This window comes from Chiloscyllium punctatum, chromosome 1 (genome assembly GCF_047496795.1).
Source record: "Chiloscyllium punctatum isolate Juve2018m chromosome 1, sChiPun1.3, whole genome shotgun sequence".
In the NCBI taxonomy this organism is placed as follows: domain Eukaryota; kingdom Metazoa; phylum Chordata; class Chondrichthyes; order Orectolobiformes; family Hemiscylliidae; genus Chiloscyllium; species Chiloscyllium punctatum.
The window spans coordinates 69,846,258-69,873,297 of record NC_092739.1 but is presented as its reverse complement, the minus strand read 5'-3'; the positions used below and the strand labels follow the sequence as shown (position 1 = coordinate 69,873,297).

Here is a 27,040-nt window from a genome sequence, read left to right as displayed (position 1 = left end):
AAGGCACTTGCTACTGGAAAGTGAATCACGTAAAATTTTATTATGATACTCAGATGAAACTACTACCTGATAAACCCTGCTGCAATGCCTCAGATACCACAATCTCTATTTCCTCATAAATACTGTCTCTTTCAAATAACAAAACAGAGGCATTGTTTCTCATTAAATTTTCAACTAGGCTGTTTGGTATAACGTTTTGAATTCATAATTTTTAGCATTGCTATTGAAGAACTTGACTAAATTCATAAAACCTCTCTTTACTTTCATCCATTTTAGTTAAGCTTTTGAAATTTGCAATCAATAATGCAACTTCCAAATGATCGTCCTGCTGGATATGGTCCCTTTCCTTGCTGTCTATTTTTATGGCCTTAAGATGTAGTCAGTTCTTCTATAAACGCAATAGTCGCATTCTTGTGCGATTGTACATTATTGAAAAATTGCACTTTAGAAACAGTACTTGAAGTGTTGGTGGAGTAAATGCATTACAGCTAACAAACCTTTTTAAAAGTTCACGCTTTACAAACAGCATCCCCAATTCGTCAATCACGTAACAGTGAATTTGCATTGAGTTACAGCAGAATGACCTGCAGTCACAACAGAGTCAAGAAATAGCCCAGGATGTTCATCTCATAACACACAAATTTCTTTCAGTGCTACTGGTTTTCCACAACCTTTTGTGAAACCAATGTTCTTTTTTAAAACCTTTCAGGTCATTTCCCAAAATATAATCAATTCCTGCCATAAGTATTTGCTTTGTTATTTCCACTACAACTTCTCAATTTACCAAGTCACTTTTTAATCCAACTCAGATTGGTTTGCAAACTCCTTTTATACTTCCAATTAATATTTTCTCCTTCACCAAACTCTGAAAGACAAATAGTACCATCAGCTGCCATTTTCGTAAAATGTATTCATGCTTGGGATATGGGTATCGCTGTCCCCGATTGCACTTGAGAAGGTGGTGAGCTGTCTTCTTGAACCACTAAAGTCCACATACAGCTAGTTCTGCTATAACGTAGGTTTCGCCAACGATTGATGAATTGCAGACACTTTCTAACGTATGAACTTTTAAAACGTGTTGGATGTAATGCCAACACTAACTGCTGTTTCTAAAGCACGATTTTCTATAATGCAGGAATGCACAAGAACGAATCCATCACATTATAGAAGAACTACCTGTACACTGTCAGTCCTGCAATATTGTTAAGTGAGTTAAGAGGATTTTGACCTAATTGATCTTGGTGTTCAAGTGCACAGATCCCTTAAAGTTGCAAGCCAAGTGAATAGGATTGTTAGGGAACCATATGATGTTTTGGCTTTCATTAACAGGGGGATCGAGTTTAAGAGCCGCGAGGTTTTGCTGCAGCTCTACAAGTTTCTGGTGAGACCAAACTTGGAAAATTGTGTCCAGTTGTGGTCGCCCTATTATAAGAAAGTTAGGGAGGCTTTGGAGAGGGTGCAAAGAAGGTTTACCAGGATGCTGCCTGGACTGGAGGGCTTGTCTTACAAAGACAGGATGACTAAGCTTGGACTTTTCTCTCTGGACAGAAGGACAAAGAGAGTGACCTGATTGAGGTATACAAGGTAATGAGAGGCATGGATAGAGTCAATAGCCAAAGACTCTTCCCCAGGGCAGAATTGACTGGCACGAGGGGTCATCATTTTAAGATATTAGGAGGAAGGTATAGAGGAGACGTCAGAGGTAGGTTCTTTACACAGATAGTTGTGAATGCACGGAACTCGTTGCTAGCAGTGGTGGTGGAAGCAGTGTCATTGGGGACATTTAAGCGACTGCTGGACCTACACATGACAACAGTGAATTGAGGGGTGTATAGGTTATGTTATTTTATTTTCGATTAGGAATAATCCTCAACACAACATTGTGGGCTGAAGGGCCTGTTCTGTGCTGTACTTTATGTTCTACGTTCTAACATTGAAGGAAGACTGATATGTCAAGGAGGTGAGTGGCTTGGAGGGGAACCTGCAGGCGGTGGTGTCACTATATTCCTGCTGCCCTTTGCTATCAAGTAGCAGCAGTCATGGGTTTAGAAGATGCTGCCCAAGCCACTTTGGCAAATTTCTGTAGTGCATTTCAAGCTCAGTGGTGGAGACAGATATTTATGAAGAGTCTACTGTCGAGTGGGCTGATGTGTCTTGGATTGTGTCATGCTTTGCATGTTGCTGGAGCTGCACTCTTCCATGCAAGTGGGGAGTATTTCATCACACTCTTAATATGTAGGTGGATTCAGTAGGCGAGTTACCCATTGCAGTATTCCTAGCCTCTACTGGATTAGTGGTGCTGGAAGAGCACAGCAATTCAGGCAGTTGGATGCTGCCTGAACTGCTGTGCTCTTCCAGCACCACTAATCCAGTATTTGCTTTCCAGCATCTGCAGTCATTGTTTTTACTTCATTCCTAGCCTCTAACCTACTCTTGTAGCCATTATATTTAAATGGCGAGTCCAGTTTGGGGGAATCCAGTGACGGTAATGCCACTAATGTTAAGGTTAGATTGCGGCTTATTGAAAATTATCATTGCCTGGCATTTGTGTGGCATGAATGTTACTTGACACTTTTCAGATCAAGCTTGAACATTGTCCAGTTACTTGCAGCATTTGGACATGGATTGCTTCAGCATCTGAGTCGTCATAAATGTGACTACTATCCATTCATTGGCAAACACCCCCACTTCTGATATTATGATAGAGGGAAGGCCATTGCTGAAGAAGTTGAAAGCAGTTGTGTTGAGGACACTATCTTGAGGAACCCTTGCACAAATTCCAATTGTTCTGCCTAATTTACCAGCTGATCAATATCAGACTCTAGTTTGAGACCATCATCCTCTCTACCAATTTTTACCTCATCTGCAAACTTACTAATTATATCATCTATATTTACATCTAAGTCGCTATTGTTCATAACAAACAGCAAGAGTCTAAGCGCTGATCCCTGCGGTACACTGCTGGTCACAGGCTCCTAACCACAAAATAACCTTCTGCCATCACCCTTTGCTGATTTGAGAGAAATGTTGGATCCAGTTTGCCAACTTGGCTTTGATTCCACAGGCTCTTAGTTTTTTGACCAGCCTTCCATGTGGGACCATATCAAAGCCTTACTGAAGTTCACGTAAACTACATCAATACATTGTCAACTTTTAAAACTTGATTAAATTAGTCAGACCAAGACCTCTCTCCATCAAATTTGCACTGAATATCCCTGATCAATCCAAAGTGTTGCCCTTCCAAGTGTTAATTAATCCTGTCCTTAAGTTTTTTCAACAATTTCCCTACCACTGACATCAGAATAAGAGTCAGAGATGCACAGCATGGAAACGGACCCTTTGGTCCAATTCGCCCATGCTGACCAAATATCCTAAATTAGTCTAGTGTCATCTGCCAGCACTTGGCCGATATCCCTCTAAACCTGTCCTATTCATATACTCATCCAGATGACTTTTAAATGCTGCAATTGTCCTAGCCTCCACCACTTCCTCTGGCAACTCATTCCATACACCAATTCACCCTCTGCATGAAAATGCTGCCCCTTAGGTCCCTTTTAAATCTTTCCCCTCTCACCTAAACCTATGCCTTTTAGTTCTGGACTTGCAACCCCTTGGAAAAGACCTTGTCTATTTACCCTGCCCATGCTCATGATTTTATAAGCCTCTATAAAGTCACCTCTCAGGCTTCAACGCTCCAGGGAGAATAGTCCCAGCCTATTCAACCTCTCCCTTTAGCTCAAGCCCTCCAATCCTGGCAACATCCTTATAAATCTGTTCTGAACCCATTTAAGTTTCACAACATCCTGCAACCCCACTTTCAATGAACTATGAACCTGCACTCCAAAGTCTCTGTTCAGCCACACTCCCCAGGACCTTACCATTAAGTGCATAGACATATAATTATCTGATCTATCCCTGCTGCCCTCCTTGAACAAAGGATCTAATAGTATTACACATTCTACTAACACCACTGAACAGTTCCTTGAACATTGGTGCCGACAAAGGTGCTTAATTACATGTTGAGGTTTTCCCACCATGTAACATGCTTTACAATAGCACACTTGTCTTTATGAAGTTTTGGGCATGTAAAACCTTGGACTTGTTTATCAATGCCTGCATTTTCCATATTTCTAAATGTCCTACCCAAAATAATGCGCTATTCACAATGTCTAGGTAGTACCACTATTAGTGGAATAACTGTCCATTCTTCATACAGATGTGAAAGGATAATTCCACTTTCTCATCAGAATTCTGCTAAAACGTAGAGCACGCTGGAATTCCTTCAGCCTCCGCATCAGTGTGGACTGTTAGCTAAAACAAAAAAAAACTGCACTTGCTGGAAATCAGAAATAAAAACAAACTCAGGAATTTCAAAAGGGTCACAGGACCCGAAAATTAACTTTGCTTTCTCTCCACAATGTTTTCAGATCTGCTGATTCCCCAGCAATCCACATTTTTGGGCTACTTACTAACTAACTTAACTCTGCATTTGGTTCAATTAACAAAGACATACCAAACACTACTTCTGAATTATCCTCATACTTAAACAGAATTTCAGTCCCTAACATCTGCCTGTAGTAACATTTGTAAGCTCAGCTGGTGTTCAGCCATTGCTCTGGTCACTGGACACGATGGAAAATACCTGGAAACTGTTCCTATAATTGTTCCATCACTTTACCCTCAAGTGAACTTTGTAATTATAGGTCAAGCTACAACTTTCACTCCTGATAAATCATTCCTCAGTAGTACAAAAACACTTCTGGATTAGTGGTGCTGGAAGAGCACAGCAGTTCAGGCAGCATCCAAGTAGCTTCGAAATCGACGTTTCGGGCAAAAGCCCTTCATCAGGAATAAAGCTTTTGCCCGAAACGTCGATTTCGAAGCTATTTGGATGCTGCCTGAACTGCTGTGCTCTTCCAGCACCACTAATCCAGAATCTGGTTTCCAGCATCTGCAGTCATTGTTTTTACCCAGTACAAAAACGCTATTCACATGGAAGTTAATAACTACCCTGATTACCAGTAATCCAGACAATAAGTCACAGACAGTCCAATTTTATACAAAGAAAAAGGGAATACACTCTTCACCGTACCCTTTTATCAACATTTTGTCTTTCATTGAATTCTCAGGAGGAAAATCTAAAATCACAGAATCCCTACAGAGTGTAAACAAGCCCCTCCGCCCAACAAGTCCACATCGACCCTCTGAACAGCATCCAACCCAAACCCATTCCCCATTACTGTACATTTACCTCTGACTAATGCACTGAACCCATATACCCCTTAACACTATTAGCAATTTAGCATGGCCAATTCACCTGATCTGTACATCTTTGGATTGTGGGAGGAAACTGGAGCGTCCAGAGAAAACACAGTCACACGCGACGCTGGAATGAAACCCAGGTCCTTGGCGCTGTGAGGCAGCAGTGCTAATCACTGAGCCAACATGCCACCCTTCTGGGTGGCACAGTGGTTAGCACTGCTGCCTCATAGTGCCTGAGACCCTGGTTCAATTCCCGCCTCAGGCTGTGTGGAGTTAGCACATTCTCCCAGTGTCTGCATGGGTTTCCTCCGGGTGCTCCGGTTTCCTCCCACAGTCCAAAGATGTGCAGGTCAGGTGAATTGGCCAAGCTAAATTGCCTGTAGTGTTAGGTAAGGGGTAAATGTAGGGGTATGGGTGGGTTGCGCTTCAGCGGGTCGGTGTAGACTTGTTGGGCCGAAGGGCCTGTTTCCACACTGTAATGTAATGTAATGTAATGTAATCTAATCTAATCTAATCTTCTCTAGCAAGAGAACTTGAGTAGCCCATGTATGTTAGCATTGTTATGGGTTTGGATGCTTCCTTTGAGGAAAAAGGGGTTATCTTTCCTTTAGACAAAATCCCTTCTATCTCTCAGTTACCCTTTTTTTGTACTGTGTTTGCATCCAGTTTTTACTTACAACTAAACTTGACAACCTGATCCATGGCCTTTTCCTTCGCAGTCTTGCTGTGGGTCTCATTCTTACAAGTGCTAACAAATCCCATGGGTTTCCACCACAAACTCCAACATTCTGAATGAATGCATTCCATCTTGTTACAATAGAAGCACATCAGCCTCTGATTTCACCTCCACTCTCACTCCTTTCCCTTCTGATCTGAGGAAATGACCTTGGGGAATTGCCAGCTATCTATTCTTTAACTTGGCTTCTTGCCTCCCCTTCACTATCCCACTTTCTATCCCTTTCAAATTTAAGAGGGTGATAGAAAAAAAAAGAGGTTAAACCTGATGGGCTAGTCCATAATCCGAAGCCATTATTGTTGCTGGTCTAGTCCTCCAGTCCTCAACATGGTTTCTTATTATGGAAGGCAAATGAGATTTTAAATTCTAACAAAGTGAAACTTAAGATCGTCATACACTGTTTCTGTTTCTACTCATAACTACTTATAATTACTTTGATTTAACCCTTTCAAATTCTACATAGTCTTGCCCAGACTGTTTTCTTAAGTTTTGAAAAGTTGTCTATATGCACCAGGCACTAACTCACATGCAGTGAACATTTTTTTTGTCATTATCCCAAGAAACAGCCCCTGACAATTGAGCACATATTTCCAGTGCTTCACCTGTGAAATTACTTTGAGCTGTATCACACCATTTTCTGAAAAGACATGAAGAATGCTTCCTCAAATTGTGGTTGGGCTTATGCAAACCCTTCTCAGGATTCAAATTATGACTCAGATTCTGCCCACCTGTGCCTGCATCAGCTTCTGACATCTCCTGTTCAATGGCACCATTTCAAGATTATATCTATGTTCCCTGGTTTTCTCTTCTCTTTGGGAGTCTAATTTGGATGTTTTTCACTTCCACTTTGTGTACTTTCATTAACATGTCCCATGTTCTTAATTCTATATCACTTTTCATATATTTTTCTGTTAATTCTTTGTCTTTGCCAGCTCGAGTTTCTTCAATCTCTTTTCGCACTCAAGCCGATTTAACCTAAATATCTGAAACAAAAACAAACATTGGAGAAACTCAGCAATTGTGGAGAGAAAATAGAGTTAACGTAGAGTCCAATGACCCTTCAAGTTCTGATACTGCCAGACTTGCTGAGTTTCTCCAGTAATTTCTGTTTCAGATTTTCAGCATCTGCAGGTCTTTGTTTTACTAAACTGAATATCACTGGATTCTGATGTTTCACTCCTGGAACACCTGTTCTTTCGTGCATTTCCTTTACATCCAAGTGCCAAGCTAGTATCTCAATTACTTCTGCCTTCTGAGCTCTCTCAGGCAATGCTACCCTCTAGTTTACCTGCCACATCATTCAACCTGGTGTTTGAAAACTCACTTAAGACTGTCAGGGACAACTCCGGCATCCAGAGGCTATTTTTCCGTGTGTCCGGGGCATGTCTTATACGTAGTACAGAATATTGACAAATACCACAACCAAATCCCTGCTGCATCTGTTTCAAATCAATCCTGTATGAGATCTCAAACTTTGTTGCATCTCAGTGGGGTAGTGTATTGGAAATCAAGTTCTACTATCGATGGAGTAAAGGAAATGGAAGCACTGCAGACAGTCCAGAAAAATTTTAAAAATAGTTTCAGGAATGAAAAGCTTCTGTTACAAGAATAGGTTGACAAAGCAAGGTCAGTTCTCTTTTCAAAAAAAAAGGAGGTTAAGAGGAATTTTGATCCAAGGTGTTGGAAACCCGACATCTCACAAAACTTTCAGAGAGAAACTTGCCCTGGTGATGAAAGAATAAAGAACCAGAGGTCACCCATTTAAGGTGCCTGGTGAAAGAAAAGAGCTAATGACAGGAGGACTTTTTTTTTTACATACAGGTAGTTAAGATATGGAATATACTTCAGGACAGTTTGGTAAATGTAGATTCAATCATTTATTTCAAAAGAGAATTGTGCAATTATCTAAGCTGAAAATAATTTTCGGGTTCCAGAAAAAGGCAAAGCAGTACAACTGACTGAGCATAGCATACACAGAGTTGACACAGAAATTAGCCTTTGTATGTTCTGTAATCATTCTATGATTCAAAGTTCTTAATAATTCTTTCACAAATGTGACTATCATCAGGTCACCATTTGTTGCCCAGACCCAAATGCCCTGGAAGTGGTTAGCCCCTTCTTGAATTACTGAGCCCATCTGATGTAGATAAACATTAATAGCGCTGTAGAAAGGGAGTTCAAAGGTTTTTTGATCTGGTGACAGTGAAAGAACAACCAATTTCCAAGTTGGATTTGTGTGCAGCTTGGAGGGAACATGCAAATGGTGAAACTCCCAAGCCTATCACCCTTGTTCTTCTAGATGGTGGAAGTCAGAGGTTTGAAAAGTGCTTTGAAGAAATATTGCTACCTTGCATTTTATATTTGCTAGAAACTGCTCGCACAGCATATTTGTGTTAGGGGAAGTGAATGATGAAAATGAATAATAGACTGGTGAGCTTGATGTCAGTGGAAATTACATTTTTGAAGGGGATTAGGAGAGATAATATTTACATCCATTTGGAATGTTAAGGACTGATTAGGGATAGTCCTATAGTTTTCTGCGTGGGAAATAGTTTATCACTAACTTGATTGAGTTTTTTGAACAAGTGGCAAAGGCGACTGAAGAAGGCATAGTGGCAGATGTTGTCAACATGGACTGTAGCAAGGCATTCAACAAGGTTCTGCACAGTGGACTGGTTAACAAGATAGATCACATGGAATACAGCGAGAATACAAAATTGGCTCGAAGGTAGGAGTCAGAGGGTGGCAACAGAAAAGTACTTCTTGGACTGAAAGCCCTTAACCAGCGGTGTTGGGTTCACATGCCTTTTGTTACTTAAATACACTAGAACCTCGATTATCCAAATGAGATGACCGGGGAGTATTTTGTTCAGATAATTGATCATTCGGATAACTGGAAACAAGCAGTAACTTATGAGTGCCGGTTATCCGAACATTTCTCGATTATCTGGCAATGCACGCCATAACACTTTTTAACTGATAACTGAATGCTGAGTTGCCTAATGCTGTTTTTGTGGGCCTTGAGATCTTGCTCAGGTAATCCGAAATTTGGATTACTGATGTTTGAATAATTGAGGCCCTACTGTAAATGATTTGGATGTGTATAAAGGAGGTATGGTTAGTAAGTTTGCAGATGGCACCAAGACTGGTGGTGAAGTGGGCAGTGAAAAAGGTTACCTCAATACAATGGGACATTGATCAGATGGGTCTATAGATCAGGTGTGGCAGATAGAATTTCATTTAAATAAATATGAAGTGCATTTTGGAAAGGCAAATCAGTGCAGGACTTGTACACCTAATAGTAAGAACCTGGAGAGATTGCCAAACAAAAAAAAAAAGACCCTGGGATGTAGTTTTATAATACATTGAAAGTGGAGTTGCAGGTACATAGGTTAATGCTTGCCTAATCGCTCAGTAAATTTAGTATAGAAGTTGGGAGCTGTACAGGATATTGGTTAGGTCACTTTTAGAAGACTTAAATTCCAGTCACCTTGCTACAGGAAAGATGCTGTGAAATTTGAAAGGTTTCAGAAAAGATTTACAAGGATGTTGCCAAGGCTGGAGGGTTTGAGCTATACAAGGCTGTGGCTATTTTCCTTGAAGCTTTGAAAGCTGAATGATTATAGGAGGTTCATAAAATTATGAGGTCATGGAAAGATAGGAAGCCCAGTCTTTTCCCCAAGATAAGGGAGTCCAAAACTAGAGAGCATAGATTTAAGGTGAGAAGGGAAAGTTTTAAAAGGGACCCAAGGGTCAACTTTTTCATGCGGAGGCTGGTACATATATGGAATGAGCCACTAGTGATGGTGGCGGAGGTTGGTACAATTACAACATTTAAAAGGCATCTGGTGGGTTTAGAGGGATATGGGCCAAATGCTGACAAATAAGACTAGATTAATTTAGGATATCTGGTCGGCGTGGATCAGTTGGGCTGAATATGCTATACATCTCTATGACTCTAAGTGCAATTTGGAAAACTGCTTTGCCCTAAGTGGAGGTTGTGTTGTGGAGGCTGCACTTGAAAAAAAAAGAGATTATGGAAGAATACGCCATTTCAATTCTGACTTGTGCCTTGCAAATAGTAGGGAGTCTAACAAAGTGATTTGCTGGAGAACCCCTGGCCTTTAACCTACTGTTTGTCTACCTGGTCCAGTTTAGTGTCTGGTCAGAGACAATCCCTAAAATGCTGATAGTGGGTTCTCAGTGATATTAATGCCACTGAATATCAAGTGGAGATGGTTGGATTCTCCCTTGCTGGAAAACAATAACTGCCTCCTGCTTGCGTGGTATAAGCATTACTTACATTCTTAGCCCAAGCCTGAATGTGTTCACTGATTGCACTTGGAGAGCTCACACAAACTATGAAAAGGGATCAAATGCCTGAAACACAGTTGACCCTTTTTCTCATCCAATAACTTAAACGGACAGAAATGGGGCAGATTTAAGGAATATTCTGTATCTAATAAGGAAACCCACTCCCACACACTTTACAGCTTACTTGAAGCACCATTTTAAAACAATTCTTCTTTTGGCAGTCATTGATGGTTTCTTTATGAAAGACAGACAGAGTAACCCACCCAGTTACCTTACTGAAGGGTCATTCTCCAGAAGTTCAGTAAGCCTTTGTACATTTTCTGGCTTTATGGATCGCCCAATCAGAGCCTCGGTATTTGAGTAGATCAAGAATGTTGAAACTGCACCTAAGAGTGTTCCAACACCAAGGGAACCAATGCTGTCATAATAGGGATTACCTGGAGTAAAAAGAATGCATAATATGAACAACTATTTAAACCACTCATGAGTATGAGCATCAAAACGAACATCCTATATGCGAGAACATAGTAATTATACATGTCAGGCAGCTACTGAAAGCAGATCAACAAACCTTTACTCTGCATTTTTTAAAATTTGTTGACATGGATTGGCTTAAAAAGCATGCCTTGTACAGTTGCTTGTACAGATTTCTGGCTAGGCAGCATTTATTGTCCATCCCTAATTGCCCAGAGGGCAGTTAAGAGTCAATCACATTGCTGTAGGTCTGGAGTCACATGTAGGCCAGACCAGGCACGGTTGGCAGCTCCCTTCCCTGAAGGGCATTAGTGATCCAGATGGGCTTTTTCAACAATCTTCAATGGATTCATGGTCTTCATTCATTTAACAATCTGGAATTAAGAATCAATTCAAATTTCATTGCCTGCCATGGCAGGATTCAAACCCATGTCCCCAGAACATTATCTGGGTCTCTGGATTAACAGCCCAGCAACACCACCACTAGGCCATCGCCTCCCTATTAAGAACATGGAACAAATATTACATACAGATAAACATTAACAGAGACACCAAAATAGAAGATATGGAAATAAAAATAGAAAATACTGGTATTATTCAGATTAGGCAACATTCATGAAAAGTGAACAGTTAATGTACAATGGTGATGCTTTTTCATTGGAATTTGAAAAGGTTAAAAATTAAAGGTGTAGCAGGTTTCAAGCAAATGGGGAGGTAGGAAAGAGGGGTCTGGGGAGGTAAGAACAAAATTATTAGAATTGAAGTCAAAAGAGATTAAATGACAAAAGACATGTTGGTGTGCAGCAAGAGGACAAGCAAAAGAACAAAATATGCCTCTGGAGAAGCAGATGTTAAAAACTGGAGTAGAGATTATGATCCAAAGTGAGTTTCCACATTGACAGGTGCTGCCTGACTTGCTACTGCAGGTATTTTGTATTTCCAGCATCTACATGAGTTTTTGGAAGGTACAAATATTGGTTATAAACTAGGTAAACTTTAAAAGTGCTTTTCAACTTTACAAATATTTAGTTCATATCAGGTGACTGAAGCAAAATATCAGGTTGTGAAAAATAAATTAGTCACAAGAGCCTACTTTCATACACTTATTATTGGTCACCTGAAAGGCATTTCAAAATAAATTTGATTTCTCATGGAATTTCACATCATAGGAGGCCATTCAACCTATATCGGTACCAGAGACACTTTTCCAGGCAGCACATTCCAATTCCTAATAACTGAGTAAGAAGCTTCTCCTTATCTCACGCCTGGCTCTCTTGCTGACAACTTTGAAATTGTGACCCCTAATTATGACATACCAACTAATGGATCATCCATCAAATTCTATAATAACCTAAATCACAGAAGGAACAACTGCCTTCATGCTTCCAGTGGCAAGGCCCTGCTCACTAGAAACAAAGACTAGTATAAAAAAAACATAGTATTGTTGCATCATTTAGTAAGGTTTTTATATAACAGCTGGATGAGAATGTTAAAAAGTACAGTAACTTGAATGACTTCATATTGAAATCTGCACTAATAATAAAAGGGTAGAAGTTCTAAACTAAAGCAAAAGGCTACTTGGTTTCACTTCAACTCTTAAGATCTATGTAAAAACATGCTGAATTGAAAGATACACTTCAATATTAATTTATCATACTGTGTTTGTTATTTTTTTCCCCAAAAACACTCCTTTCCTAAAAATTTAAGTTATGATTCTCAACATTTCTCCAATTTAACTGCTTTATTACTGGAGACCTTCAGTAGGTCTTTAACATATCAAGAAAATAGGAAATTGGATTCAGAAAAGACCTTCTATTCGGTCGAGAATTGAAGACTTTTGGATATATTGGAGGTTAAGGGAAAGTCACAGGATAATGGTAAATTGAGAGAGGAATTGAACTTTTAAACATACATTACCAGTATAGGTAATAGAAAAGAAATTCAAAAAGGGAAAATTTCTTTTACCAAAAAGGATACAGCAAGATTAGTTGTCAAATTAGATTAGATTACTTACAGCGTGGAAACAGGCCCTTCGGCCCAACAAGTCCACACCAACCCGCCGAAACACAACCCACCCAGATGCCTTCCCCTACATTTATCCCTTCACCTAACACTACGGACAATTTAGCATGGCCAATTCACCAAACCTGCACATTTTTGGACTGTGGGAGGAAACCGGAGCACCCGGAGGAAACCCATGCAGACACGGGGAGAGCATGCAAAATCCACAGTCAGTCGCCTGAGGAGGGAATTGAACCTGGGTCTCTGGCGCTGTGAGGCAGCAGTGCTAACCACCGTGCTGCCCACCAATTGAGCAAAGGGCCTAACATATGGCTTTAGCTAAACCAATATAATTTTATTTAACGTTGCATATAACTCTGTTCATGATCTTAAAAAGGTATTTTACAACAACATGCAGTAATAAGGACCCCTAGCAAAGTTAAATGCAAATGCAATGAATTTTGATATCTCCAAACTATGTGATGGAGCTCCTATGCTGTTAGACATACATAAAGTCATATGCAGTATCTTTTCAAGGCAGGAAATTAAGAAATAATTGAATTGTCAACCCTGTGATAATTTTAACAATATCTTACCAGTAAGTGATGTCAGCCCCATACAGCTAGCTGCTAACAACACACCCAACACAGCAGCTGCATCTTCCAGCAAAACAACATTAGTGGTTGGATCATGACCATTCATCACTAGGAAACAAATATGTTTGCTTGTTAATGCTTTGGTGACATAATGAGCAAGTTAATCAGTCAAACATACAGCTAAAATATGAAGGCTTTATTTTAGAATCAAAGTGTCACATAATTACAATATATTGTCTACACTAATAGAGGTCAGAGAAATAATGGATATCTGCTGCTTTATAGTAGTCCAAAGTAGAATACATTATAAACTTTACAAACAGCGAAGTTTATAATACTTTCACATCCAAATCAAAAGATTTACCATCAACAAACTGGAGTATAAAGTCTGTGCCTAAAGTGTTGTTCTTAGTACCTGAAGTCTTAGATGTACAGCACAGAAAAAAAAAACTCTGGTCCAACTTGTCCACGTCAGCTCGATATCCCTTAACTATTCTAGTCCCATTTGCCAGTACTTGGCCCACACCCCTCTAAACTCTTCTTATTCATATACCCACCAGATGCCTTTTAAATGTTATAACTGTACCAGCCTCCACCACTTCCTCTGGCAGCTCATTCCACACACAGATCACTGTGTGAAAAAGTTGCCCCAGGGACCCTTTTAAAAACTTTTCCCCTCTTACCCTAAACCTGTGCCCTCTAGTTCTGGACTCCCCACCCCAGGGAAAAGACCTTATCTATTTACCCTATCTATCCATGTCCCTCATGATTTTATAAACCTCTATAAGATCACCCCTCAGCCTTTGAAGCTCCAGGGAAAAGAGCCTCAGCCTATAGAGCCTCTCCCTATCGATCAAATCCTCCAACCCTGGCAACATTCTTATAAATCTTTTCTGGACCCATTCAAGTTTCACAACATCCTTCCTATAGGAGGGAGACCAGAATTGCATACAATATTCCAACAGTGGCCTAACCAACATCCTGCGCAGCCACAACATGACCTCCCAACTTCTATACTCAATGTTCAGAGCAAGAAAGCATACTAATCCTTCACTATCCTATCCATTTGCGACTACTCCACTTTCAAAGAACACTAACCTGCACTCCAAGGTCTTTTTGTTCAGCAACACTCCCTGGGATCTTAGCATTGAATATATAAGTCCTGCCCTGATTTGCCTTTCCAAAATGCAGCACCGCACATTTATCTAAATTAAACTCCACCTGCCACTCCCCGGCCCATCGGATCAAGACCCTATTTGTACTCTGAGGTTGCATTCTTCGCTGCCCTAGACACCTCTAACATCTGCAAACTTAAAAACTATACCTCCTATGTTTCCATCCAAATCATTATAGAAATTACAAAAAACAGTGGACCCAGCACCGAACCTTGTGGCACACCACAGGTCACATGGCTCCAAGTCTTCCTCTCCTGGCGTCCCCACCAGTACCCTTCTGCTGACACTCATTCGTTTGGCTGAACTGGTCCTCACCCTCAATTTCTCCTTCCAATCCTCCTACTTCCTCCAGACGAAAGCTTATGAGCACCTGCATTGGCCCCAGCTATGCCTGTCTCTTCATCGGCTACGTAGAATAGTCCATCTTCCAGAGTTGCACCAGCACCACTCCTCTCTTCCTCTGCTAAACTGATACTGCATCGGTGCCACCTTGTGCTCCCACAAGGAGGTTGAACAGTTCATCAACTTCAACACATTTCACCCCGACCTCAAATTCACCTGAACCACCTGACATGTCTCTCCCCTTCCTCAACCTCTCCATTCACGAGGACATACTCAACAGTGACATTTCACAAACCCACCACTCCCAGAGCTACCTGGATTATACCACCTCCCACCCTACCTCCTGCAAAAACGCTATCCCATATTCCCAATTCCTTCACCACATCTGCTCCCAGGAGGACCAGCTCCACCAACGAACACACCAGATGACATCCTCCTTTAAAGACAGAAATTTCCCCTTTCACGTGGTTGAATATTCCCTCCAATGCATCTCACTCACGTCCCGCACCTCTGCTCTCTAAACCCACCTCTCCAACCACAACAAGGACAGAAGCCTCGGTCCTAACCTTCCACCCCACCAACCACTGCATGAATCGCATCATCCGCCGACATTTCCGCCACCTACAAATGGACCCCACCACCAGAGATATATTTCCCTCCCCACCCCTACCTGCTTTCCATGAAGACCGCTCCCTCGGCAACTACCTGGTCAGGTCCACACCCCCTAACAACACACCGCCCCCTTCTGGAACCTTCCCCTGCGATGGCAGGAATTGCAAAACCTCTGCCCACACCTCATCCCTTACCTCCATCCAAGACCCCAAGGGAGCCTTCCACATTCAAAATTTCACCTGCACTTCCACACGTCATTTATTGTAGTTGTTACTCCCGATGCAGTCTTCTCCACAGTGGGGAGACATTGGACACCTTCTCGCAGAACACTTTAGAGAACATCTCCGGGAGGACACCCACATGAATCAACCCCATCACCCCATGGCCGACCATTTCAACTCCCCCTCCCAGTCTGCTGAGGACACATAGGTCCTGAGCCTCCTCAGTCACTCCCTCATCACCCAATGCCTGGAGGAAGAGCACCTTATCTTCCACCTCAGGACCCTTCAACCCCATGGCATCAAGGTGGATTTCACCAGTTTCCTAATTTCTCTTCCCCCCACCTTACAGCTCAGTACTGACCTTATGACCTGTCCTACCTGTCAATCTTCCCTCCCACTTATCCGCTCCAACCCATCACCTTCACCCCACCTCCATCCACCTACTGCACTCAGCTACCTTCTCCCCAGCCCCAGCCCCACCCCCCCTTTCATTTATCTCTCCAACCCAGAGGCTCCCAGCCTCATTCCTGCTGAAGGGCTCTGGCCCGAAATGTCAATTTTCTTACTACTCAAATAATGCCTTACCTGCTGTGCTTTCCCAACAATACACTCTCAACTGATCTACAGCATCTGCAGACCACACTGTCTTCCAGTCTGAAAAGCAACCCTACAACGTTCAAGTGTCAGCTATGTTTCAGGTAGAAGAACACTTGCCTCTCAATCACAAAGTCTGGATTCAAGCTGCTGTCTACTGTTGGAGCACAAAACTCTACAATAAGGTAAATTCTAGATTGTTAGAGGACTATAAAATGGGTTCCAGGCTCATCATTAATAATAAAAATCAACATGAAAGACTGTGCAATTGACAGCATTGTGGCTAAAGAAAAAGCAGTTTATTTTAAAGATGATTTTTTGAATACGTCTGCTTGCGTCTCAGGATCATATCAAACATTTGCCAAGGGCTCATTCATTCTGTGCACAGCAGATACTCAAAATGAAAATGGCAGGGAAATGGGGTGGGTATAAATAAATTGTGCATGTTACAAATAGAGTGCAAATAATTACTACAAGTAAGCGAATGTCACAACGAATTGAGATGGGCCTTCAAGCCAGCCTTCAGAGGTGGTAATGATGCCCACCCATGCACATTACTGACAAAACCACCAGGTGAGCAGGGTTCTTCATAAAGGAGACATAATTGAGAAAATTTGCAACTCAAACATATTGCTTGATGAAAATCTTGTCCATTGATTCTAGTTTACTTAGGCCAATAATAATCCTATTTAACTTTTAAACAAAAGATTACTGGGACGTCAGCCTCACTGTCATGACTGACATTTATTGCCCATCTCTAACTCTCCTCAAGAGGGTGATGGTGAGCTTTATGCCAAAAAATTTTTTTGATTTCGATAGCCTTATAAATTCTACTTTCAGGTGGCGTTACAGTTTCACTGCATCAAGTCCTGGAGCAAAAGAAAATGAAGAAATGTAATTCAAATGTGTCATTGATTCAGTACCTGCCTAAGATAAAAAGTGTTTATCAGTACCATTTGTAAAATTGATCTGCTAAAAATACTAAAGTTATGCTTTTGCTTTGTAGGAATCCCAGCCCTTTATAAATTGATAATTGATGGCAGACTCAGCATTTCATGGGTCACTAAATTACCTTCCATTCATTGATATTAACATAGCAAGAACAACAATACTGGTTGAGGTCAAGCATAAAATGACAGTGATGCTCCTTCTAGTCCCAGAGAAATTCTACTAAAATAATCTGTGATTTAAGTGACCAAGAATAGTCCATTTTAAAAGTGGCTGTTGTGAGCACCCAATGACTAGAAAAATTGGACAGATTGTACATGATGCCACCAAATTCTAAGTTTTAAGCTAGGTCCTATAAACAATGTAGAAATTTTACTTTTACACAAGAGGGAGTATTTCTTGGCCGAAAAGACCAGAGCCAGTTTATTGGTTGGGATTCTAATTATCAATGGATTCCACGAGGTTCAATTTCCAGCTGCCTAATATCAGCAGAAAACAATAACGTCGACCAGCAGTTGAAAACTGTCAGTGAATCTGAAATACAGATGAATGTCAATGTTAGCAATGTTGCTAAACTATGTTATCCGGCATTCGATTAACCGAATGAAATACTCCCCACCCGTGTCCTTCGGATAATTGAGGTTCTTCTGTACTCCAACACTCTCAATGTAAGATGGCATGAGAATAGTTTGATCACACAAACCGGCCTACTGCATCCCATTCCTGGTCTCCCAAGCTTCTTCTAATGGCAAGTTCCTTACTTGTACAATCATACACAAAGCCCTGGTTATATTCTGTCCATAGCCTCCACAGTAGTTGGGATGATGGTGGGGAAAGTGCAAGTGGTGAGCTGGGAAATAGTGTGTGCCTGGAATATAACAAAATGGTTGCAGGCAATGAATAGTATATGGTTGAAACATTTGAGTCCTGTCAAGGCCTTCAAACAAAAGTAACAGCATAAGGAATTTTATTAAAAATCAGAGGCCAAAAATTGATTAGGAAGAAAAGTAGATTAATGTTAATTTTATATATTTTATTAATTTTATAACAAAATGCTGTCATCCCATGCACAGTTTAAGTATAGGCAATGCCAGTGTTTGTTGCCTATTCCCAACTTGTCTTTAGAAGACATGGTGAAACGCATTCTCCACTCATTGGCAATCTATCTGCTACAGAAAGAACTAGTTCAAATCCCTACCCAACAAGTCCATACTGACCCTCCAAAAGAGTAACCCAACCCCCTACCCTATTACTCTACATTTCCCCTGACTAATGCACCCAACCTACATGTCCCTGAACACTATGGACAATTTAGCATGGCCAATTCACCTAACCTGCACATCTTTGGATTGTGGGAGGAAACTGGACCACACAGAGGTAACCCACGTAGACATGGGGAGAATGTCTGTGTGGAGTTTGCACAGTGACCCAAGGCTAGAATCGAACCTGCTCCATTGAGATGTAAGGCAGCAGTGCTAACCACTGAGCCACTGTGCCATCCTAGACAGGGAATTCCAGGATTTTGACTTGGTGACTTTCAAGTAGCAGCAATGTAGGTTCAAGTCAGAAGAGTGAAAAATAATTCTGGGTAATCAAAGATGGAGGACTGGGAAAAAAATTATGGTTGTAAAAACTGTTACTTTTGAGGTATTTTCGATATTGAAGCTGATTTCCTCAAATTCAAGAAGCAGTAATTACTGTTTTACAAACTGTTGCATGGTTTTGGAATTTTGGGGAGAAGATAGATCAAAACAACAGCATTTTAAAAAGGAAGGAGAGAGACAAAGGCACAGACCACATCAGAAATGACTCAAATGAGAAAGAAATCCATACTGCCATCTTAAACAGCTATGTGGATAGTTTTTCAGTGAAACCTTACTATTCTTTTGATTTGGAAATCTATAATAAGTAGATTGGGTTCTTTTTAGATTATGTTTCATTGAGATCTGTCTCAATTAAATTTAATAAAAATAAAGCGTATGTACAAAGTTAGCCTGGAGCAGTGTTTTTTTTAAGAACAGGCAGACTATGCTAGTTTCTGGGTCTACAGATTGTTAAAGTGCAAAGGTGACCTTTAGTAGAGTGATGCGCTCTTCCTGTCAGATGTGGGAGATTAGGCACTGTTTCCAGTTTACTGATGATTATATCTGCAGGATAGGATTTGCAATGAAATACATATCAGATCGCACAGATTGGTTTGAGCAGCAGTTAAAGGCAATAAGGAATTTACAGAAGCTGAGGGTATGACAGATGGCAGTTACTGGAAGGGAGAAAAACTACAGATCGTCAGGTAGATGAGTTACCTTCAGGAAAGGTAGGAGGGGGAGGTCATGTAGGGTATCCTGTGGCTATCCCCATCTCAAACAAGTATGCTGTTTTGGAAAATGTAGGCGGTAATGTATTCTCAGGGGAATGCAGCACAGACAGCCAGGTTTCTGGTATAGAGAATGCCTCTAATGTAATGAGGGGTATGCTAGGTTCCAAGCAATTGATTGTGATAGACGACTCTGTAGTCAGAGGCACAGACGTTTCTGCGGCCGACAGTAGAAATCAGAATGGCATGTTGCCTCCCTGGTACCAGGTTCAAAGATATTCTTAAAAAAAGGGGAGAGGGACCAGGAGGTCGTTCTACACGTTGGAACTCATGACAGAGGAAGAGAAAAGGATGGAGATTCTGAAGAGAGAATATAGGAAGTTGGACAGAAATTTTAAAAGGTCCTCAAGAGTAGTAATATCTGGGATTACTCCCAGCGCCACGAGCTAATGAGGGCAGGAACAGAAGGATAGAACATTTGAAAACATGGCTGAGGAGCTGGTGCAGGGTAAATGAGTTCACATTTTTGGATCATTGGACTCTCTTCTGGGGTAGAAGTGACTTGTACAAGAAAGATGGTTTGCACCCAAATTGGAAAGGGACTAATATATTGGCAGGGAGATTTGCTACAGCTGCTTCGGAGGATTTAAACTATTAAGGTGAGACTGAGGGAAATAGTGAGGAAAGAGATCAGTCTGAGACTGGTACAGTTGTGAAAAAGGAGCAAGTCAAACAGCCAGAGCAGGCAGAAACAAAGTAGAGAACCAGGTAGGATTGATAAACTGCATTTATTTCAATGCAAGAGGTAAAACAGAAGAACTCTGCGAATATGGGACTGGGATATCATAGCAATTACAAAGACATGGCACAGGGATGAATAGGACTGGCAGCTATATGTTCCAGGATACTGAAGGATGGAGGGGGAGGGGGATGCGAGAGGGGAGGGGGAAGTGGCATTTGATTAGGGATAATATAATGGCTGTACTTAGAGGGGATATTCCTGGGAATTTGTCCAGTGAAGTTATTTGGGTGAAACAGAAATAGGAAAAGGATGATCACCTTATTGGGATGGCACTATAGACCCCCTCAAAAGTCAGTGGGAAATTGAGAAACAAATTTGTCAGGAGATTTCAGCTATCTGTAAAAATAATAGTGTGATTATGGTAGGGGATTTTAATTTTCCAAATATAGACTGGGACTGCCATAAGGGCCTGGATGGAGAGAACTTTGTTAAATGTATACCACAAAATTTTCTGATTCAATATGAGGATGTGCCTACCAGAGAAGGTGCAAAACCTGACTTTGGGAAGTAAGGGAAGGCACATGACAGATGTCATTTTGGGGCCAGTGACCATAATTCTAAAATAGTAATGGAAAAGTAGGGGCTGAATTTAAAAGTTAAAGTTTAAGTTGGAGAAAGGCCAATTTTGCTGGAATTAAGAAAGAACTTTCAAAAGATGATGGGTGGCAGGGAGTGGGGAAGTTTGCAGTTAAAGGGACAGCTGGAAAATGGGCAGCATTCAAAAATGAGGTCACAAGAGTCCAGAGACAGTATATGTTTTTATTAGAGTGAGTTTTACATGGCTGATCCAGTCAATTTGCTGGCTAATGCAATCCCTAGACTGTGCAGCCTTAAGTTTGGTAATGCAGTGGAATATCATAAGGACATGTGAAGATAAAAGAATCCAATGACCTTTCTGCAGAAGAAAGGAGTTGTGAAGGGTCGACGGATTTGAAGCGTTAACTCAGTTTTCTCTCCACAGATGCTATCAGACTTGCTGAGATTTTTCTTTCTCAGATTGTGGGTGTCACCAGTTGGTCTAGACCAGACTTGCTGCATCCACAGTTGTCCTTGAAAAAAAGGTGATGATAAGCTGCCTTCTTAAACTGCTGCATTCCACACACAATGCCATTAGGGAGTTCCATGATTTAGACCCAGCAACAGTGAAAAAATAACACAATACTTCCAATTCAGGTTGGTAGATAACTTGCAAGTGGTGCTGTTCCCATGTATCTACTGCCCTTGTTGTTGTGGATGGAAGTGGTCAAGGTTTAGAAGGTGCTAACCTTTGGGTGAATTTCTGCAGTGCATCTTGTAGATAGTACACACCATTGCTAGAGGGATTAGATGCTTGTGGATGTGCTGTCAATCAAGCGAGCTGCTTTGTCATGGATGGTGTCAAACTTTAGTGTTGTTGGAGTAGCACTCATCTAGCCAAGTGCTGAGTATTCATCACACTCCTGACTTGTGCCTTGTTGATGATGAACAGGCTTTGGGAAGTCAGGTGGTGAATTACTCACTGTAGCATCCCTAGCCTCTGACCTACTCTTGTAGTCACTGTATTTACATGACTGGTCAATGGTAACCCTTAAGATGTTATTAGTGGGAGATTAGATGATGGTTAGAAGTCATTTATTGCAGATGGTGAATACTTGGCTTTTCTGTGACATGAAATGTTACTTGTCACCCCAAACCTGGATATTGTCCAGGTCTTGCTGCATTTGAACATGGCTCTGCATACGAACTGCTTCAGTTTCTAAAGAGTGGTGAGTTTTGTTGAACATTGTTAATCATTGGCAAGCATCTATACTTCTGACCTTAAGATGGAGGGACGATCATTGATGAAGCAAATAAAGTTGGTTGGGCCAAGGATAGTACAGAGGAACACCTGCAGAGATGCCCTAGAGTTGAGATGACTGACCTCCAACAACCACAACCTCTTATGTGCCTGATATGACTTCAGCCAACAGAGGTTGTCTTGATTCCTGCAGATTTCAGTTTTGCTAGGCCTCATGGATGCCACACTTGGTTGAATGCAGCCTTGATGTCATGGGTTGTCACCTCACCTCACCTTTGGGATCATAGAATCTTTATAATGCAAAAAGAGGCCATTCAGCCTAAAGAGTGCTCACAGACCCTCCAAAAAGCAGAGGCACCCAGACCTTTCTCCACCTCCATTTTACACCTGTTATTCCAGATTTACCCTGGCTCATCCACCTCACCTGCACATCTCTGGATACTACGGGGAAATTTAGCATGGTTAATCCATTTAATCTGCAGTTTTGGAAAATGGGAAAAAAACTGGAGCATCCAGAGGACACTTATGCAGACATGGGGAGAATGTGCAAACTTAAGTCACCCAAGGCTGAAGTCGAACCCAGGTCCCAGGTGCTGTTAGGCAGCAGTGCTAACCACTGAGCCACAGTGCCACATCATGTTTGGGCCACGATTGTAATGAAGTCAGGAGCTGAATAGCCCTAAAAAAAAACTGGTGCCAGTGAGCAGGTTATTGCTGACAGCACTGCTGATAACATTTTCCATCCCTTTACTAATAGCCAACAGTAGACAGATGGGGCAAATAATTAGTTATATTGGAATTGTTCATCTGTGTGTACAGTACATACCTGTGCAATTTTCCACATTGGCATCTCCTGACAATGTTCTCTAAGTGTACTGGAACAGCTTGACTCAGGGAGCAGCAAATACTGGAGCACAAGTCTTCAGAATTTTATCAGGGACCAGAGCGTTGGTAGTATCCAGTGTCTCCACTGCTTTTGTGATATCATGTGGAGTGAACTGTATTGGCTGAAGACTGGCAACTTTGATGCTATGAACCTGGAGGAAACAGATGACTGTCACGAATACTTCAACCTCAATAGTGGGCCAGCTCAACACAAGTGCAAAAGGTGAGGTTGAGGATATTTGTGGATCTGCTTCCTCCGGTGTTTACTTATTCACCACCATTATTGGATGCAGCAGGCCTGTGGAGCTCAGGTCTGATCCATTGATTGAGGGATCAGTCGCTGCTTATACCGTTAGGTAGTTTCACCTCTTATTTTTAGGTATGCCAGGCTCCTGGTACATCCTTTTGCATTCTCAACTGAACCAGGGTTGATCCCTTCACTTGGTGGTAATGGTGGAGTGGGGGAATATGCTGGGCCATGAGGCTGCAGATTGTGAAGTACAATTCTGCTGCTGCTGATGGCCCACAGAGCCTCATGGCTGCACAATCTTGAGTTGCTAAATCTGTTTGAAGTCTAGCCCATTTAGCATGCTGATAAGTGCGCAAACTTTCACTATTTAGCAGAACACTATGGAGGATATTCTCAATATGAAGGCAACACTTTGTTCCCATGAGGACTGTGCGGTGGTCACTCTTACTCATACTGTCATGGACAAATAAATCAGCAGCCAGCATGTTGCTAAGGAAGAAGTGTGTTTTTTTTCCTCGTTAGTTCACTCGCCATCTGCTGCAGACTCAGTCTAGTAGCTGTCCTTTCAGACAACCAGCTCGACCAGTAGTGCTACTGCCATGCCACTCTTGGTAGAGGACACAAATTCCCCATCCAAGGCGTATTCTGTGCCCTTACCACCCTCAGTGCTTTCTTCAGGTGATGTTCCATATGGAGGAATACTCTTATCAGTTGAGGGAGGATGTAGCATGGTAATCATCAGGTGGTTTCCTTGCCCAGGTTCGACTCAAGGCCATGAAACTTCATTGGATCCAAAGTCAATGTTAAAGACTCCCAGGGCAGCTCCCGCCCAACGGCATACTGCTTTGCCACCACAGGACAGATGGTGATATCTGGGACCTTATTCAAGAAGCAGGATTCCATGAGCATGGTTTGTCAGGCTGTTGTTTGACTAGCCCGAAAGACAGCTCTCCAACTTTGGCACTAGCCCCTGATGTTAGTGTGAGGACTTTGCAGGACCAATAGGGTTGTTTCTGCTCGCGTCTTTTCTGGTGCCTTTTCCAGTTTCATTTTTGTTGAGACTTTGTAGCAATTAATGCAACTGAGTGGCTTGCTAGACTGAAATTGAGCAAGTCAACCACACTGTTGTGGGTCTGGAGTTACATGTAGGTCACAGCAGGTAAGGACAGTAGATTTCCTTCCCTGAAGGGATTTGTGAACCAAATGAGCCATTCTAACAATGGTTTCATGATCGGTAGATTTTTAATTCCAACTATTCTTTTGCTTGCCACGATGGGATTGGAACCCAGGTTCCCAAAACATTTGCTGAGTTTCTGGATTAACAGTCTAGCAATAATACCTCTATACCAATCACCTCGTACGCCATTGCCTCTCCAGCAATTTCTGTGCTTGCTTCCTTACAACAAAGAACTGAGGATGCTGGTATTATGTCATGGGGAGCTGGCTCCATTTTCCCTTGTTGGAGCTGGTTACTGCCTAGCACTTGTATAACACACCCCAAGCTTCAATGCCCTTCAAGCCCTACTGCATGCAAGTATGGACTGATTCACTACTCAAGGCGTTATGATAATACTGAACACTAATGAAACAACAGACAACATTCCTACTTCTTATGAGTGATGAAGGAGTTGAAGATTATTTCCAGCTGACTGTTATTGTTCCTTTATGAAACTTGAAAGGAGTTGCATTTCCTCCTCTATCCTTTAAAATACTCACCTGGAAGTCAAATCAATGGAGGAACAGAATATTTAGTAGACCTCTAATGAAAGGAATCATGTGCAAAAAGAATGGATATCTAGTACTTTTGCCTATATTTAATTTGTCAATTAAACCATTGACATCAACATCTCCAATAAACTGCTATTCAGTTTTGAAAATTTTCCCTGCTCCATCAGGATGCTTCATATAGTGCACTGCAGTTGGAGTTCTTTAAAGAACGGTTTACACTTATATTTAATATAAAATTGGCATACCATACTGATATAACGTTATTCCTTTAGCTCGAGCACTCTTTCGGAGTTCATTTACTGCAACTATGAGTGTTGCTGTAAAGAAAATACAATAGAAATTTGTGAACATAAGCTACTTTACCCGGATAATCAAATCATATTGTTTATACATCATAATTTAAGTAAGAAAAACAAGGTAAGCAAACAGGAACTTTAAAAAATACTACAGCAAAAAAGGTGTAATTGAAAAGTACGCATAAATAAAACAAACTTCATTTTCTAACAACAAACAAAAGAAAATTAAGTGTGAAATATAATTGGATTACAAAGTATGATCACGAGCAGGATGCCCATAATCACAAAATGTGCGGGTTAGAATGTGGTGCAAACTAAAATTTTATTATTAATTGTAGGTTTGGTTTTTTAAAAAATAACCAGTAGATTGGGTTTCTGGAGTTAATAATTAAACTTATGCTTGTAAGCAATTCTGTAGCCATGGTGATTACTTTAAATATGTTTTCAGACCAAGCTTTACTATGCACTACTATGGACTTTAGTTTATTTTAGAATATTTTGAGATTCAACAATTATTAATAATGGGAAATCAGGGTTTGTTAGAGATTTTTGGAACTTTTTTTTAAAAGATCTATTGGAAACACCAATTAGAGAGTTTTCTTTCAGTTTTCAACTGAATTTGGAGCAGTCCTGTGAAGTTCTTGGAATAGGTTGGCTGTGTTTACAAGTGTTCCTGAAAAGGGAAGGATACATAGTGAACTAGGTTGCCTTAGAGGGAACAGTTCGTGTTAGTCCTATACCAGAAGTTTTAGGATACAACAATGAAGAGATTACTTAAAGCGGAATACATTCTAGCAGATTATAAACTCCAAGCAGCTGCTATAATACCAATCTAAAAGTTAAAATCACAAGCAACTAAAATTTAGAGATTAAGTATAGGGACTTTGGTACAAGTATTACTGTGCCTACTGTCTTTGAATAAATCTATTTAGAAATAAAGATAAAATTCTATTTATTAGTATTGGCAATAAATTTGATTGTTTGTTAAGGAAATCAAAGTATGATCCATTAAGCCAGGTTGTTCTCTGTAATACCATTAGCTGAGATCATAACAATAAGCTCGCGAACAGCTTTTTATATAAAAAAAAATCTGGCAATTTAAAATATTTCTCAATGTATCTTAAATCAAATTGATATGCTTTAAATTACTATTCAGCGAGATTGATTTAACATGTTGTTATATTAGAATTGACTCCAAATTGTGTTTTAATCACATTAGTAAATGCAGTTAAACCTTGAACTAAAGGATTGTCGAGCACAAACACAAGAGTAGATGTAGGCCATTCAGCTCCTCGCCTTGTTCCACCATTCAATAAGGTCATAGCTGATCGAACTGTAACCTCCAGGTAGCAGTCACATTCGTGCCTACTCCTGATGATGATCTTTCATCCCCTTGCTTAACAGAATTTTATATACTCTTGTTTAAAAATATTCATGGATTCTACTTCTACCACCTTTTCAGGACCAAAGAGTTCCAAAGACTCATGAGCCACAAACAAAATTGCTCCATTTAGTTTAGTTCTAGATTCTCCCACAAAAGGAAATATTCTCTTTACATCCACACTGTTAAAACTCCTCAGGTTTTTGCATGTTTCAATGAAGCCAACTGTAGGTATTCTAAACTCCAGCAGATAGAAGCCCAGCTTGTTCAAAGTTCTCATGTGAATTCTCTCAATGTAGGTATTAATCTGGCAAACTTTCTCTGAACTGCTT

The 27,040-nt window shown here is 40.9% G+C and overlaps 1 protein-coding gene across 4 annotated transcripts in view; it reads right to left on the bottom strand.

Annotated features, from left to right (window-relative positions):
• The window catches only part of slc30a9 (solute carrier family 30 member 9), a 130,088-nt gene that overhangs the window by 14,161 nt on the left and 88,887 nt on the right, over nt 1–27,040 (bottom strand). For 3 of the 4 annotated variants that reach the window (XM_072568228.1, XM_072568218.1, XM_072568210.1), the window contains 3 exons: nt 25,277–25,348; nt 13,384–13,491; nt 10,584–10,749 (listed from right to left, as the gene is read on the bottom strand). In XM_072568228.1, the coding sequence (XP_072424329.1) occupies nt 10,584–10,749; nt 13,384–13,491; nt 25,277–25,348 (346 nt within the window). The remainder of the gene's footprint in view (nt 1–10,583; nt 10,750–13,383; nt 13,492–25,276; nt 25,349–27,040) is intronic. The other variant, XM_072568237.1, reaches the window with a different exon arrangement.